Raw genomic sequence first — 15,152 nt, 5'->3', positions numbered from 1 at the left:
ATCGGAAGGCGCAGCCGTAACACGTGGCCCGGCTCCGGGGAGACCCAGGCCCCGCCGAGACCGGGTCACGTGACCGAAGTGTTGGCGGCTCGCCTGGGCTCTCTGGCCGTTTGGTCTTCCCGGCGTCTCGTTTTCTCAGCGTCTCTCACGCCCGCCTGACAGTAGCTCTTTGCTGGGAGCTGAGTTTAGTGGCGCGTGGGGGGACTTTCGGTATGTGGTAGGCCCGGGGACCTCTCGGCCACAGCCAGTTGTGCCTCTCACCCCCTTCTCTACGAATACAACTCTGCCTTTTCCCTCGCATCCGGAAGGTACCTGGAAGAGTACAGGAGGTGTCCTCAAGGAAAGATCGGAGGGGACTGAGCCTAGCGTGGATTTTAGACCCCAGACAAAGGAAGGGCCGAGCCAGACAAAGGGAGTGCCTAAGATAGGCTGCGTGCCTGCAGAAGCCTCTGCCACATTTTGTTTTATTTTCCAGTACAGTTTGATACTTTTTACAAGGATATGAGAGAAACCCACAAGGACATAAAATTCTAAACGAGATGAATAAACGCTGAAACGAAAGGCCTAATCTCTTTCCCTACCTGAAGCTGAGTGAGGTGAAACAGCCCAGGAAATCTAGGCAAGGGCAGGGTCATGATGAAAGACATCTCCGTAATCCTTGCGCCATCTGAGGACAAAGTAGGGCACCTCTTTTAAGAGTGGAGCAGCGGAGGAGGGAGGAGCTGAAGACCTCGGTTCCCCACTTCCTGGCCAGGCTGATAAACAGGTGGACAACCTCCCACCACTTGGGAGTCTTAGTTTCCCCACTTGCCAAATGGGTATAAAAATAGTTTGCTAGGTTAGAGATCATCAAGTTAAGCATTACCAGGCCTAACTTAAATTGTTCTTTAAAAACTTGGCTTTTACCGGCAGAGGCTCAAGGCCATCCTTTCACTGTATTCAGCCACACCCTAAGCCAATATTTACTGAATTTAATCAACGAGGCCTCTAATCCCCAAGGACATCCCAGCCCCGCCCTGAGGGGCTTTTTGGCTCCAGTTGTGACAGGTCAATTTTTGCTCCAGCCTGGAAGAAGGGGACAGGTTTCTCAGCTACTTTCGCGTTAGCGGTCCGTCCCCCTCCGTTCATTCATGAAAAACAGGTACCTAAGACCTCTGCTCCCAGCACCGGGGCCTTCCAGACTCGGGAAGGGTCGGCTGGCGCCTAAGGCCACTCGGAGAGTCAGGGAAGACTCGCTAAAGGAATAACCGGGTTTTCCTCCTTTACCAGACCGAACCCGGTTAGAGAGACACGTGCAGAAAGCCGCCGCCTGCGCATGCGCAATGGCCTCCCCTCACACACCCTGAGGCCCTAGAACTACAAATCCCATCTCACCGTGCGCCCGCGTCACCGCGCTCACAGACTCAGGCTGTGACTCAAAACCCGGGGGTCTGGAAACCCCCAGAGGTGAGCATTGAGCCGAAGGAAGAGTGACATTGAAGGACTGGACTGGAAGTTTCGGGAGGGGGTGCTAACAGTAGAAGTTTTCTTCTCAGGCTTGGGAGTTGCCCCAGATAAGGGTCAGGTGGGGAGAGAGCTGGAGATGCGCGAAGAATTTAATGCTCACCCTCTCCTTTTAATATGTCGTTTCCAGCGGTCCTTCGCAAGCCTCCGGGGAGAGGAGTCAGCCAGAAGAGAGTGACCCCTGCTGTCTTTGTGATCCACGGTACTGGCCCTCGTGATTATGGAAGTCTTTCTTCCTGGCCCCAGCCACTGGATTTGAGTACTGAATCCAAGCTTTTTCCCTATTTCTTTTTCTTTTTTAAAGTAGACTCCATGTCCAGTGTGAGACTTGAACTCACGGCCCTAAGATCAAGAGTCACACTCTTTACGGACTGAGACAACCAGGCACCCCATTTTCCTATTTCTTAAGGACCTACTTTACAGCCTGTCAGGCAGTTTCCAAATGTAGTTCTCATAACAGCCCTGTATACAGCAAAGTTACTCCCAACTAGAAGCACCCAGTGCAGAAAAAAATTCAAGGAACTGGTGCCCAACCATGAATCTGAGATGGGAGACAAAGGCCTCTCCCTTTACAACAGCCTCCCTGCTTGAGCATCTCCTCACACAGCACCCCCTTTTAAAGGCCACCATTTCTCAAACACATCCCCCCCAACTCAAGCCAATTACTTCACCCAGAGAAACAATGACGGCTGTTTTGACTTCAATATTGCCCTTACTTTAGAATTTGATTCTGGAAATGCTTCCATATTTTATCCCTATTGTATACACAAAGAACTTGAAACACAGAAAGACTAAGTGACTTACCCAAGATCACACAACTAACATGCACCAGAATAGTTTGAAGCCACGGCTATGTGACTCACCAAACCCTGATTTTGATTCTCCCCCTTCAGACTTTCCCCAGGTCAGGACTGGTGAATGCAGTGAAGGGGGATGCTGGGACTCCATCAGCTCCTCCTGCCTCCTGACACTCCAGAAAAGAGGCTGAGCTGCTGCAGGGGCGACCTACTTCTCCCACTTGTGTTTCTTTTTAAAGATCCAGCGGCTGCTGGTGCCTTTGAGGGAGGAGGTAAGGTTGGCACCATTGGCTGCCTATGTCCCCTCCCCCAACACCACATCCCCAAGGCTAAAGTTACACCTGGGCCAGCTCATCATCCCCAAAGTAGGAGGGAGATAGCTTTGAGCCAATGTGGAAAATAAATCAGACAAGCCTTAGTGTGTTAGCCAGAAGTGAGATGCAAGTCTCCTGTTCCAAAGCCTGCTTAGGCGTTTCTTTGACAAGCCAGTCCAACTTTCAGCTCAGTGTCTTTGTACCTGCTTTCTTTGGCCTTGAACACCTCCAAGGATCATCTTTACTGCTTTCAGAACTTAAGACAAATGTTACCTTCTCAGGGAGGCCATCCCTGATAACTTAAAATTGCCATCTCTCCCACTCATCTCCGTTCCCCTTTCATAATTTTTCCCCCATAGAATGTATAAGCATCTGATGTGTTCTGTGTTCCATTTCGTTTCCCGTTTGTTTCCTCAACTAGAATGTTAGTCTCACTAGAACAAGGAGTTTTGCCTGTTTCAGTCTCCGTATTTGGAATGCCTACCCCATCCCCCACAGGGTGGATCTGGCTGAGGCCAGGTTGGTACTATACACCTCAGCCCTCTTCCCTCTTCCTACACAGGTCCCAGGCGGCCACCATGGTCCTGGTAAAGAAATGGGAACCAGAACTCTGGGATGGGCAGGGGTGCCGAGCAGCTCAGCATTCCTGCATGGGAAAGCCTGAGAGGTAGGCCCTTGGCTGGGGGACCCAGATGCTGCTCCTAGGTCTAGCAGGTTTGAGAAGGGAGGTTTGGGAGGCAGGGACATCTTAAAACATTTGCGGGCTCAGTGAGGAACAGGCAGCCAGGCAGTTTCCAGGAAGGCACAAAAGTACAAGGAATACTAAAGGAGTCAGGCTTCCTTTAGGACACCCAGTCCCCAGACATGTCAACAATCATGTTCTGCAAGGTGGCATTTGTGCTACTTCTGATCGTATATACATAAGGGTGGAGTCAACCCAGCCTCACTGGAGGGGCAAGTAGCTGGCAGGACAGAGGAGCCCCACTGGAATCCAGATCCCAGCCCTCTTCAACTGCCAACACTCCACCACCTCCCCTCCTCTAATCATGGCCCAGCCTCATCTCCAGGTTCTGCCCCAGGAGCCAGAGGGGGGCTGTTAAGATAGAAAACACATAACCTGTTGCTCCTCAGATCATACTGCCCCCTCAAGGCTTCTTCTAAGAATGAAGTCCCAAATCCAAACCCTAGCATACAATACCCTAGCATATAATCTACACACCGTCGTCACTTTTCAGGTCCAATCATGTGGGCCACCTCAAAGCTCCCCACAAAGGCCATATGTTCCTCCACCTGTTTTTACACTGGCTGTTCCCTCCACCTTCCTTCTAGAAGGGCTGGGAGTGTACATGGTCTGTTCTGTTCACTGTTGGCCCCAGGGCCCAGAACAGCACACTGCAAGCACCGGTCAAGTGTCTGCTGAACGAACAAACTGACAGTTCTGGCCCAGCCAAATGGGGCTGTGATGGAATGCTGAACATGAGGAGCAATCCTGAGGCTCCGTCAGGGGTAGGGGGAAATGGGTCCTGAGGAGAGTCCAGGATGACAGGAGGGGAGGCACCCCTGTCCTCCCCATGCCCACAAATAACCCCCTCACTGAGCCAGACCCAGGACCAGGTACAGGACCAGGCAATGGGGGGAGGGGGTACTTAAGGTGGAGAACAAAGAAGGCAAACAGCTTTCGGCACTAAGTCAAGTTCTTTACTTCCCAGAAGTGATGGCTAAGGAGGGGTGGGGGGGTGGGGGTGGGAGGAAGACAGAAAGAGCCAGAGAGAGCAAGGAGGTGGGAGAAGAGGGGACAGTAAACCACTGTTCTATGAAGTCTCAGGAGGCAAGTGCTCAAGGTAAAAAAGAGTCCTGGAGAATCGTCCGCGGCTGCGGGAAGCATCTCGATTTCCTTCTGTGTAGAAGTCCTTGGGGGGGAAAGGCTGCCGCCGCTGCCGCTGCATTAAATAGTTATGTACATCGCAGAGAGTCCCAGGCCGTAGGCAGGCGGGGAAGGGGGTCATTTCACCAGGGGCCGAGTTTTATCGTCATCGCCACACTGATGGGCTTTGTACTTTTTCACCTCTGCCATGTACTTGGCCCATGCGTCACCTTTACTTGTTAATACCTGTGGGTGGGGGCACAGAGGGGTTGCAAGGGGATACCAAGGAGGCCAGGAACTGGGGTCAGGACTGTCCTGAGACAGCTGACACCCCCCCACACTCCCCCCCACAGCCCATGTCACCCTTAAGGTCCTGGGTTTGAGGTAAAGATATGCAGACCCAATTTATCTGAGGATCCTGCTGAAAGCCCTCCTCCCCCACCCAGCCCCCCATCCAAGGCCCCGGGTGCTGGACAAGGGGAAAGGGCTCTGCAGCCAGGCACTGAGGTTAGAAGGGAAAGGCACTGCGGGTGGTCCCCCACACCCAGCCTGCTCACCTCATCCTCCGTCTTCTGCTTCTTGGCTACTATTCCCGTCTTGAGGGCTAGTTTGTTTCCGCCTCTGCGCTTGCCCACCTGGGTGAAGGGACAGAAGACTGCAACGGTTACAGGAGCCGGGCCCGCCCTTGGCGGCGCTGAGGCCCACTACACCTTCCTAGCCCGGCCCGGTGGCCCGTCCCGACGCCGCGCCCAGCTCCGCCAGCCGGCCGACCTGCGCAGCAATCAGAGAGGAGCACACGCGACTCTTAGCGCCTGCCCTGGGCCCATGATACCCTGGCAGTCCTGGGCCCCTGGGCTGCCCTCCCCAAAAGTGAGAAGAACCCCCACATCAGTGGGGACAGGCTGTCCTCACTCTCCCAGCCAAAGCCTCACCCTCCCCTAGCAGGGACCACACAGGCAGCAACAGCTCCCTTTACTGAGCACTCACTGTATGCTAAGCACTGTGCCAAGTACTTTGGATGTATTATCCTTCACTTTACAGTTGCCCAAGAGGAAAGTCACAGCCATTCCCATTTTATAGTTGAGGGAACGCCTCGGTTGGCAGCAAACAATGGAACAAGATCATATATATGGATCCAAGTCACAGAGCAGCATCCTTGCCCACCAAAGGACACGGTCTCCCCTATACCTAACCTGGCCTCTTTAAGGGTGCCCCTCAATGAAGAATGAAAAAAAAAAAGTGACAAGTACTGAACTCCCACTCACAAAGAATCACTCAGCCTCCACTTCTGGTTCTTACACCAAGCCAGGAACCCAGGTCCTGATACTCTTCCTTCCTCCAACATAAGTATCGCTCCAGACCTCCCCCTGCTCCTCCACCTTCTCCTACTGACTGAGCACTTTCTGTGCCCATGGGCTGCAACAGGCTTTAGACATCATTTCATCTCTGCTCCTCAGCCAGGCATCAAGGAACCTGTGCTGCTGGGATTATCCCCACTCACTTTTAACAAATGAAGAAAATGAGGATTGGAGAGCTTAGATCACTTGCCCCAAATCACACTACTAGGTCTAAAACTTGACCACCAGTCTGTTACTCTCAATTCAACACTTTTCTCCACACCACAGGGACTTGATCTCTGAATAAATTGATATCTACGCTGTGAATTAGCTACTTCTTTTCCTTTTTTTTAATTTTTGTTTTTTTAAAGAATCTTATTGTTTTTGTTGTTGTTGTTTTTGTTTGTTTGTTTTTAAGCAAGCTCTACACCCCATCTGGGGCTTGAACTCTAGACCCTGAGATCAAGAGTCCCATGTTCTAACGACTGAGCCAGCCAGGAGCCTCCAGGGACCTGATCTCAATACCAGAAACAAGGCAAGCTCAGAGCTGACCATCAGTATAGTTGCCATTTATTTAGCCTGGAGTTTCTTGAACTTCTACTAGTGATATTTTGAGCTGGATTATTTTTGCAGGGGGTGGGGGTGAGTGGGGCTCTCCTGTGCCTTGTAGGATGTTGAGAAGTATCTCTAGCCTTTACTCACGGATGTCAAGCAGCACCCCTCCCCCAGTTCTGACCACCACAAATTTCTCCAGTCTGCCAAATTGAGGGGGTTTGGGGGGGGTGTTCATTCCCAACAGAAAATCACTGGTGGTTTAGTCCTTCCTATAAGACTAACCTGGTAGTAACCTCCCGGATGGTCTCACTAACCCTCATCACTTCAGAAGATGTGATAACAATTTTTGCAAATGGGAAAATTGAGAGCAGGCTAGCCCAGACACTCCAAGAAAGCAACGATTTTGTCATGTTCAACATGGCACATCCAGCACGCAGCACAATGCTCAGCATAAGGTAAGGTGCTCAATAAATGGATACTGGACGAATGAGACTTAGGGAAATAGAGCAAATTTCTTAAGGTCACACAGTAAGCGCGCTGAGTCTCTAATCCACACAACTCAGATTCCAGATTTGAATTTGCCCCCCTTCCCCATGGTGGGAGATGGTCCCAGTACCCAAGTTTAATAAGTACCACTCAAATTGGAATCCGGGAATTCTGATTTCCCCATCCCCGGAGCGCTGTTCCGAATGCAATTCTCTGGCTCCCGGTCCCTGCGGGCGGGCTCCAGCGGGGGTGTCCCCCGCCCTCCGCCCCCTGACCTCTCGTTGAGAATCCAGCTTGCAGATCCTCAGCGGGCGACTGGACGACCCCCTCATCGGGGCCGGAGGATGGACCTGGATCCCGATCCCCTTTCTCGGGCCCCGATTCCCTCTGCCAAGGCAGGCCCTGGCGCCCGCCCCCACCCCCGCGGCTCCTTACGAAGCTGAGCGTGGGGCCCGGGCCGCCCTTCCTCTTCAGATCCCCAGGGCCCGCGGCGGCGGCGGCGGCGGCAGGCTGGTCGGGTCGCTGCGGGCCCGGGGGCGGCTCCTCCTGCCGCTGCCGCTGCTCCTCCTCCATCTTCCGCTTGAACAGCTCCAGGAAGCTGCCATCGTTGGCGAACAAGTTCACACCGCCCGACACCGGGCTAGAACCCGCGCCCGACGCTTCCTCGTCCCCACTCTCGGGCGACGTCCCGGGCCCCGACTCAGCCCATCGGCTCCCAACGCCGCCGCCGCCCGCGGGGCCCGGCGCCTCCCGGCCCGGAGGCTCCGCCCGTCTCCCTCGGGCAGCCATTTTGTCGCCAGGTGCCGCGCAAAGGACTCCGGGAAGGCGGCTCCGGCCCGGCGCTTGGCGCCCGACTTGCCCCGTCCCGGGCAATGCATGCCGGGAAGAGCGGTCTAGACCTCAAGCGTCCGCAGTAGGGGCGGAGTATAAGGGGCGGGGCGAATAAGGGGTGAGACCTGACTGCACGGGCCCGCCCAGCCGGCCACGCGGATTTTTATAATCCGGCTAGATTTGGGCAGGTTTACGCGCAGTCTCCCCGAGAATGGAACCATTGTCTGGGACTAGGGCTGCCGCTGGCTCTCCGGAATGAGGTTCTCGCTTGAAACTGGGGGCACATTACCTTTCTGGGGCTAGGATCCCCTTGTGACACCAGGGATAATCTCTGTGAGGGAAAGGCCCCCTCTGAGACTGTGTGCTCACCTGACATCTCGGAACCGAGGTCCCGAACACGATCTAGAGGGCATATCTAGCCAAAGGACCCCACCCCCGACTAGAAATGGGGATATCTCTGGTTTGGTTGGGTACCCGTCCCTGGGATGGAGCTCTCATTTGGGAAAGGGAACACAGCTGGCTCCGTTGAGCTGGGATCCCCACCCGAGAATAAGGGCGTCATTTACAGGCTGGAGTTCTCAAATGAAGTCGCAGGCGTCCCTAGGCTATGGTCTATCTAAGGTTAAGTAAGAGTGTCGGACCCAGCTTGTATTCCTGCCCAGGGCAGAGATTCAAAGAGGGAATTCGCTGGAGTCCCCCCTCAAACTCTTGCAAAGTGCAAGAAGGTTTCCGGGAATAGAGGATCCCTTCTGCGACAAGGAGGGCAGTTGCAGGTGCGGTTCCTGCCCTCGCCTGCCCAGCATGGGGCTTCAGGGCGCCCTGGACGAAGATGCGCGAACCTTGCCCACAACTGCGGTTGTGCTCCCTCTAACCGCCTAGCAGTCCAGGGAACCTGTCTCCAGCCAACTAATAGGTTCCTCTGTGATTGGCTTGTGTCAAGAGCCAGATGGCTCACCGCCAATTGGATAACAGAAGACACGGACCTGAGGCGATGTTGGGACCCAATTTAAAGAATAAAGACAATGATCGACATGAAGTTGAACCTATGAAGTCAGCCCAGGGCGGACCTCGTATCTAACTTCGTGGAAAGGGCATGGACTGGGTGTTTGGCTGGTTGCTAAGGAGAGGTTGGCGGCTACAGGGACGTGAGAGTGATTGGCGAAAGTGAGAAAAAAGGTAGCCAATGAAAGGAGAGCTGCGAGACTTGGCATCCAATCAGTGAAGGGGAGTAGTCTGAAAAGTACCAATATGTTAATTCGGCAGGGGGGGGTCTCCGAGAAAACATAGACAAGAGGGCGACTAAGTGAACGTTAGAAGCGAAAGACGTTGGAAATATAGCTTCTATTATCGCGTAAAAGTCAGTCCATGAGGAAATCAATGCAAGCTCCTAGACTTGATGGGGATGCGCTAGGCAGTTTCCCCTGTAGGTGCTTTACATGGTGCGCTCCGCTGGGTCACGTGAGCCGGTTCCAAGATGGCGGCAGGGGTGGCCGGGTGGGGGGTTGAGGCAGAGGAGTTCGAGGATGCACCTGATGTGGAGCCGCTGGAGCCCACGCTTAGCAACATCATCGAGCAGCGCAGCCTTAAGTGGATCTTCGTCGGGGGCAAGGGTGGCGTCGGCAAGACCACCTGCAGGTAAGGAAGCTGCGGCGGGGGCCGAGAAGACGGGTGGGATGTACCACTGGGCGAAGGGGAGGCTCGGGACTGGCTCTTCCAGCCCAAGCCGAGCGAGGAGGCTGGGCCGGGGTCTTCCGGATTGTACTCCCAGGAGTTACCTGGGGCAAATGGAAGAGACTGCCTGAATGCAGGCCCGGGACCCTCTGAGTTGGACCGCCCCCGTTGGGGCTCAAGGGCAGAACCACATTGAACCCAGCGCACGGGAGCAGGACAGCACTTAGATGTCCCAGTCAGCTGGACCGTACCAGAGTGAGCTCGGAGTAGGGGGAGGGGCACCGAGGCAAACTCTCCTAGGCTGGCGAACCTTGCCATTCTCTGGCCACGTGGGGGTAGCGGTGGTAGGCGGGAGGGGAGGCACGTGATTAGACTATTCCAGTCAGCTGAAAGGAGGGGGAGGGGTCCCGGGGACAATTATCCTGAACAAGTGGACTGAACCATCCTGAATTTAGCGGGCAATGCAAGGGACCCCTTAGATTAGCGTTTAGGGTCAAACTAGGATGGCTGGAGAGCTGGACCGTGCACATCTGTGCCCCAAAGAAGCAGCAGGAGGCAGGCCAGACTGACTCAGACCGCTGAACCTTACCACTGCGGCCACCCAGAGGGGTCAGCAGGTGAAGTCTGAGAGGGTTCCTATACAGGGATTAAGTCTTGATTCCATAATTACCCATATTCTCTCAAGGCCCCTGTTGACGCCGGTCCTCTGCTCCTGGGCCCTGTAGACCTAGGGAGAAGAACCTGACTCCCTGCCTTTTGACCTTTCCCTTGCCCAGCTGCAGCCTAGCCGTCCAGCTATCCAAGGGGCGGGAGAGTGTTCTGATCATCTCCACCGACCCAGCCCACAACATCTCCGATGCATTTGACCAGAAGTTCTCCAAGGTGCCTACCAAGGTCAAAGGCTATGACAACCTCTTCGCCATGGTGAGTGGAGCCGGGCTCAGCTCCCCACTCTGGCAAAGGCCCTTCAGGCCCTCTGTGAACACTGTCAACCACTATGCCTTGCCCATTCTGCATCATCCCTTAACATTTACACAGGAGAATGAGCGAGGAATGTTTGCAGAGCAGCAAGGAGGCCGGAGTGACCAGAGTTGAGTGAACGAGGGGAGGGAAGGTGATATCAGAGAGGTCAATCACCTCTATGTGGTGAACCACCTCTATGTGGCAGAGGACCTTACAGGCCACTGGGAGCAGTTTAATTCCAAGTTTGATAGGAAGCTGTTCATTTTAAGCGGGGCAGTGTCATGGCCAAATTCATTTGGCAAAAAAGTTCCCTGTGGCTGCCATGCAGAGAATAGATGGTAAGTCGAGAATGGAAGCAAGGAAACCAGGGGCAGTGATCAGGCAAGAGATGATAGCAGCCTAAACTCAGAGGGGGTCAGAACATTGGGAAAAGTGGTCAGTGGGATGTATTTTGAAATTAAAGCAACGCAAATGCTTGGTTGTCATGGGCAAGGGAAAAAAGTGAATCGAGTACATCTCAGCATTGGTTCCCTGGGCAACTGGGATCGGGGTGGGTAGGAGAGAAGCAGGTTTTGAAGGGACACATCAGGAATTCCATGCCCACTGGACATCCAAGTGGAGACAGCAGGACAGCGGCTGAGTTCCGTGAGTTATGTGACCTTGGAAGAGGTTGGTGTTGATTTGGAAGTCATTGTCCCAAGGGTAGTATTCAAAGCTGTGTGAGTAGAGGAGAATGAGAACAGAGAAGCCCAGAAACAAACTGAGGTCACGTTGACATTTAGGGTCCAGCTGGGGGGGAGGTGCGGGGACCAGTGAGGGAGGTGCGGGGACCAGTGGGGGGGGGGGTGCGGGGACCAGTGAGGGAGGCTAAGAAGGAGCCATGAGTGCAGTGGGAGGAAAGCCAGGAATTGTGAGCTCCTGAGCCCCAGGAGGACAAAGGGACTTGGCAGGAAAAAGTCGTGGGCTCCAGCAGGCACATCAGATTTAGAGAGAGCGCTCTGGGAGTGGGGGCAGAAGCCTGCCCAGAGTGGGTGAGCTGAGGAGTGGGGACAATGATCGCCAAAATGGGGAGAAATCACACCATTGCTGGAGGGAGTTGGGGGGGGATGTTAAGGAGGTGGGTTTTTTTTGAGGAAGGAGATGCCAGAGCATGTTTGTTTGCCGATGCAAATGACCCAACAGGGAGGGACAGTGATGCTGCGGGAGGGAGCAAGGATGCTGGCAGAGGACAGTCCTCATGCAGGTAGGTGGGTGTGAGTTCCATTCAGCTCACAGACCTAGGACATGGAGGCAGGGTGGGGTGGGATGGGAGGCGCAGGAGCATTTCCTAGGGGGAGATGAGGGTGTTGGCAGCTGGTGGCTTCTTTTTCTAATCAGGCACAGCACTGGTCTCAGCAGGGAGCAAGGGGTAAATGGGTCAGACAGAGTTTGAGGAAAAAGAAGAAACTCTCAAGGATTTGTCTGGCTTGAGTGCCTGTTGGAGATTTGTGTTCAGGAATGGGGAGCAATGTGGGAATTATTTGTCAAGTGTGTTCCCGTGGTGTTCACCTTACTGCAGCCATAGCAGAGAGTGGGAAATGACCAGAGTCAGGATGTTGCCAACCACAGAGGGAAAAAGGAGTGTTTGTAGAGGCACCCTATGGAGCCCAGGCTGGATAAGGGTGCCGGCCATGAGGAACACTGATAGTGAACAATGGGGCGGGCGCGTGGGGACAAGATGGCCCTAAGAGGCTTAAATAACTGATATAGGGGGCAAGGAGGCCCAGGTCAGAGAGTGAGTGTGGAAGTTTAGAGGTGGCCCAGTTACTAGCAATAACCCATCAAGAGTATGACTGCGGGGGGAAAGGGTAGACCCGCTTCCTGCAGGGAAATGACCTCTGGAGCCCAGCGAGTTGGGGGCTTCCCATGGGACCCGTGAAGTCACTGAGAGTGACGTGGGAGGAGAATGGAGAGAGAGGCACTGAATCCAGGGCAGACCAGACGCCCCAGGGACAGTCCTCCCTTCCTAGATTCCACATACATGTTGAGGACCTACTGGGTGCCAGACACTTCCAGGTGCTGGAGACACAGCAATAAACATGACAGAAAAGTCCCTGTCTTCATGATGCTGACAGGTGATAAAGGTGATGAACAGGGAGACAGGTGAGGGACATGATGAGTAAGGCACATGAGGAGGAGCTAGCTAGGTATGCAGGAGACATGAAGGCAGGGCCGGGCAGGGAGAGCTGGAGCTGCATTGTTAGATGGGATGGTCAGGGAGGGCTCCTGTTAGAGAAATGGTCTGGAGGAGGTCAGGGCCCCAGTTGGGGAATAGCCAATGCAAAGGCCCAGCCACAGGCTTTGACTTCCCTCCGGGGCACTGATCACAGTTTACAGTTTTCCGTTATATTTGTGAAATGGTTTGACCACTCGTGTGACCACACGAGACCTGACGAGCTTAGGGGAGGGCCATGGCACCCCAGGGGTATGCCCAGCCACAACCTGATGAAGGTTGGTATTCAGAGCCCTTCGTGGGTTCTCTCTGGCCTGGCGCCTGGGTGGGAAGGCCTGGCAGTAGCAGCAGCCTGAGTCTTGACCTCTCGGCCCTCAGGAGATTGACCCCAGCCTTGGTGTGGCTGAACTGCCCGACGAGTTCTTCGAAGAGGACAACATGCTAAGCATGGGCAAGAAGATGATGCAGGAGGCCATGAGCGCCTTCCCCGGCATTGACGAGGCCATGAGCTACGCAGAGGTCATGAGGTCAGGCCCTGCCAACAGGGGCAGGTGTGCCTGGGGCGGGGCGGGAGAGGGCAAACAGGCCTGACGCTCCTCTCCCTGCAGGCTGGTGAAGGGCATGAACTTCTCAGTGGTGGTGTTTGACACGGCGCCCACAGGCCACACGCTGAGGCTGCTCAACTTCCCCACCATCGTGGAGCGGGGCCTAGGCCGCCTCATGCAGATCAAGAACCAGATCAGCCCCTTCATCTCCCAGGCAGGCAGGCCCCAGGGTGGCCAGGCACCCCCTGTTGTCAGAGTGGGCAGGCGTGTAGTAACAAAGGCTTTCCCCATCACCGCCCGCCCTCTCAGTCCGTGTTCCCAGCCCATGGGATGGATCTTCACCACGGGGTTGGGGGGGGGTCCTGGCCGTCTACTCCATAAGACCCACACAGAGCTTGAAAACACACGTTCCAGAGCCAGGTGGCCCAGGCTCAAACAATTTACACTTAAGTGTGGCATCTCTCTGACCTCAAGCAAGTTACCTCACTTCTCTGGGCCTCACCTTCCTTGTCTGTCAAACAAAGGCTATACAAGTGTCCCAAGAGTTGTTATTTGCATGACAACATGATCACCTCAATACCCCCACAGGTACACATACCACCACCACCACCCTCTCCCTGGTGGTGTGTGCCACCCCTCCTCCCCCGCCCTGGGACCTGTACCTCAGTAAAACAGTTGTTGGAGGTAAGGTCTACACATGGAGAAACTGAGGCTCTGGGAGGTCAAGCCCCCTGGCCACAGGTCAAGTACCCCAGAAATGGCAGAGCTGGGTTGAGCCCTGTCTCGAGGTCCCCTGCTCAAGGACTTTTAACCACAAGAGGTGTCAGAGGTGGTCCCCCTGGTGTTAATATTGAGTCCCCAGCCTGAGTGCTATAAGGCACCCCAGGTAAGCTGTGAGCCTCCCACGTCCTCCCCACAGATGTGCAACATGCTGGGCCTGGGGGACATGAACGCAGACCAGCTAGCTTCCAAGCTGGAGGAGACACTGCCCGTCATCCGCTCCGTCAGTGAACAGTTCAAGGACCCTGTGAGTCACGGCCCAGGCAGGTGGTGAGAGGCTTGGGATGGGGACAGGGCTAGAACTTGCCCCTCGCTGTCCTCTCTCACGCCCTGCAGGAGCAGACCACTTTCATCTGCGTGTGCATCGCTGAGTTCCTGTCCCTGTACGAGACAGAGCGGCTGATCCAGGAGCTAGCCAAATGTAAGATCGATACCCACAACATCATCGTCAACCAGCTTGTCTTTCCTGACCCCGAGAAGCCCTGCAAGATGTGTGAGGCCCGCCACAAGATTCAGGCCAAGTACCTGGACCAGGTGGGCATGCCCAACTGCCTGCCCAGCCCTCACACCTTAGACCCTGGAAATTGGGGCCTGGCCCAGCCCAACCAAGGCACCATGGATCGTTTACTGTATTTTCTCACCTTTTACTCCATCCCGTGTTCTGATCCTCTACCCCAGCCTCCTGCTACTACCCTAATTCTGGCTCTTGAAGACTAGCTGACCTGGCCTGGGTTCCTCTGACCCCGGGCGGGAAGGTGGGGGGTCCAGCCCAGTGATCTCTGACTTCACTGGTCTCTCTCCACTTATCACCATGTGAATGAAGCCCCTGCCCCACATTCTCCCCTGATCCTGGGAGATGCCTGGCCCGACCCTCCCGTTGACCCACATTCTGTCCCTGCCCTGTGACCCCCCTGATCACTGCCATATACGCTATGCCCTGGCCACAGATGGAGGACCTGTATGAAGACTTCCACATTGTGAAGCTGCCGCTGCTGCCCCACGAGGTGCGGGGGGCGGACAAGGTCAACACCTTCTCTGCCCTCCTCTTGGAGCCCTACAAGCCCCCCAGTGCCCAGTAGCACTGCTGCCAGCCCCAGTCGCTGCCATTTCACACCCACCCTCCACCCCTCCCCCGGGGCAGAGTTTGCACAAAGTCCCCCCATAGTATAGGGGGAGCCAAGTGGGGGGCGGGGGGCGGGGAGGAGGTCTGTTCCCCCTGGTGGGGCTGGGGGGGCTGTAGCTGCCCCCCACCTCTCCCTGCCTCTCGCCCCTCAATAAAATGATCTTAAACCAC

General features: G+C 55.0%; 2 protein-coding genes and 1 long non-coding RNA gene across 7 annotated transcripts; 2 read left to right on the top strand and 1 right to left on the bottom strand.

The window, feature by feature from the left end:
* Window positions 1-22: 22 nt before the first annotated feature.
* LOC102151157 lies at window positions 23-6,142 on the top strand. 4 transcript variants are annotated; one of them, XR_005375086.1, is made up of 7 exons: window positions 23-210; window positions 1,065-1,141; window positions 1,270-1,446; window positions 1,634-1,705; window positions 2,397-2,572; window positions 3,177-3,281; window positions 5,520-6,142. It is a non-coding gene; the product is annotated as an uncharacterized LOC102151157 (long non-coding RNA). The 4 variants fall into 4 exon arrangements; XR_005375085.1 differs by having other exon boundaries at window positions 1,039-1,141; XR_005375084.1 differs by lacking the exon at window positions 1,065-1,141 and having other exon boundaries at window positions 26-210.
* TRIR (telomerase RNA component interacting RNase) lies at window positions 4,292-7,743 on the bottom strand. 2 transcript variants are annotated; one of them, XM_038567160.1, is made up of 3 exons: window positions 7,292-7,714; window positions 5,036-5,113; window positions 4,292-4,724 (listed from the first exon to the last, which is right to left on the bottom strand). In XM_038567160.1, the coding sequence occupies exons 1-3, from the start codon at window positions 7,643-7,645 to the stop codon at window positions 4,617-4,619; spliced, it is 540 nt and encodes a 179-aa protein (XP_038423088.1). In that variant the 5' UTR covers window positions 7,646-7,714; the 3' UTR covers window positions 4,292-4,616. The 2 variants fall into 2 exon arrangements, with proteins under 2 accessions (XP_038423088.1, XP_038423089.1); XM_038567161.1 differs by lacking the exon at window positions 4,292-4,724 and having other exon boundaries at window positions 5,037-5,113; window positions 7,315-7,743.
* Window positions 7,744-9,161: 1,418 nt separating this feature from the next.
* On the top strand, window positions 9,162-15,152 carry GET3 (guided entry of tail-anchored proteins factor 3, ATPase). Its single transcript, XM_038567158.1, has 7 exons — window positions 9,162-9,322; window positions 10,135-10,282; window positions 12,912-13,060; window positions 13,142-13,292; window positions 13,998-14,105; window positions 14,195-14,392; window positions 14,806-15,152. The coding sequence occupies exons 1-7, from the start codon at window positions 9,162-9,164 to the stop codon at window positions 14,935-14,937; spliced, it is 1,047 nt and encodes a 348-aa protein (XP_038423086.1). The 3' UTR covers window positions 14,938-15,152.

The sequence above is a fragment of the Canis lupus genome, chromosome 20 (genome assembly GCF_011100685.1).
Source record: "Canis lupus familiaris isolate Mischka breed German Shepherd chromosome 20, alternate assembly UU_Cfam_GSD_1.0, whole genome shotgun sequence".
Taxonomy (NCBI): Eukaryota; Metazoa; Chordata; class Mammalia; order Carnivora; family Canidae; genus Canis; species Canis lupus.
Note: the sequence above shows the minus strand (reverse complement) of the source record. Positions and strands in the feature narration are given on the sequence as shown.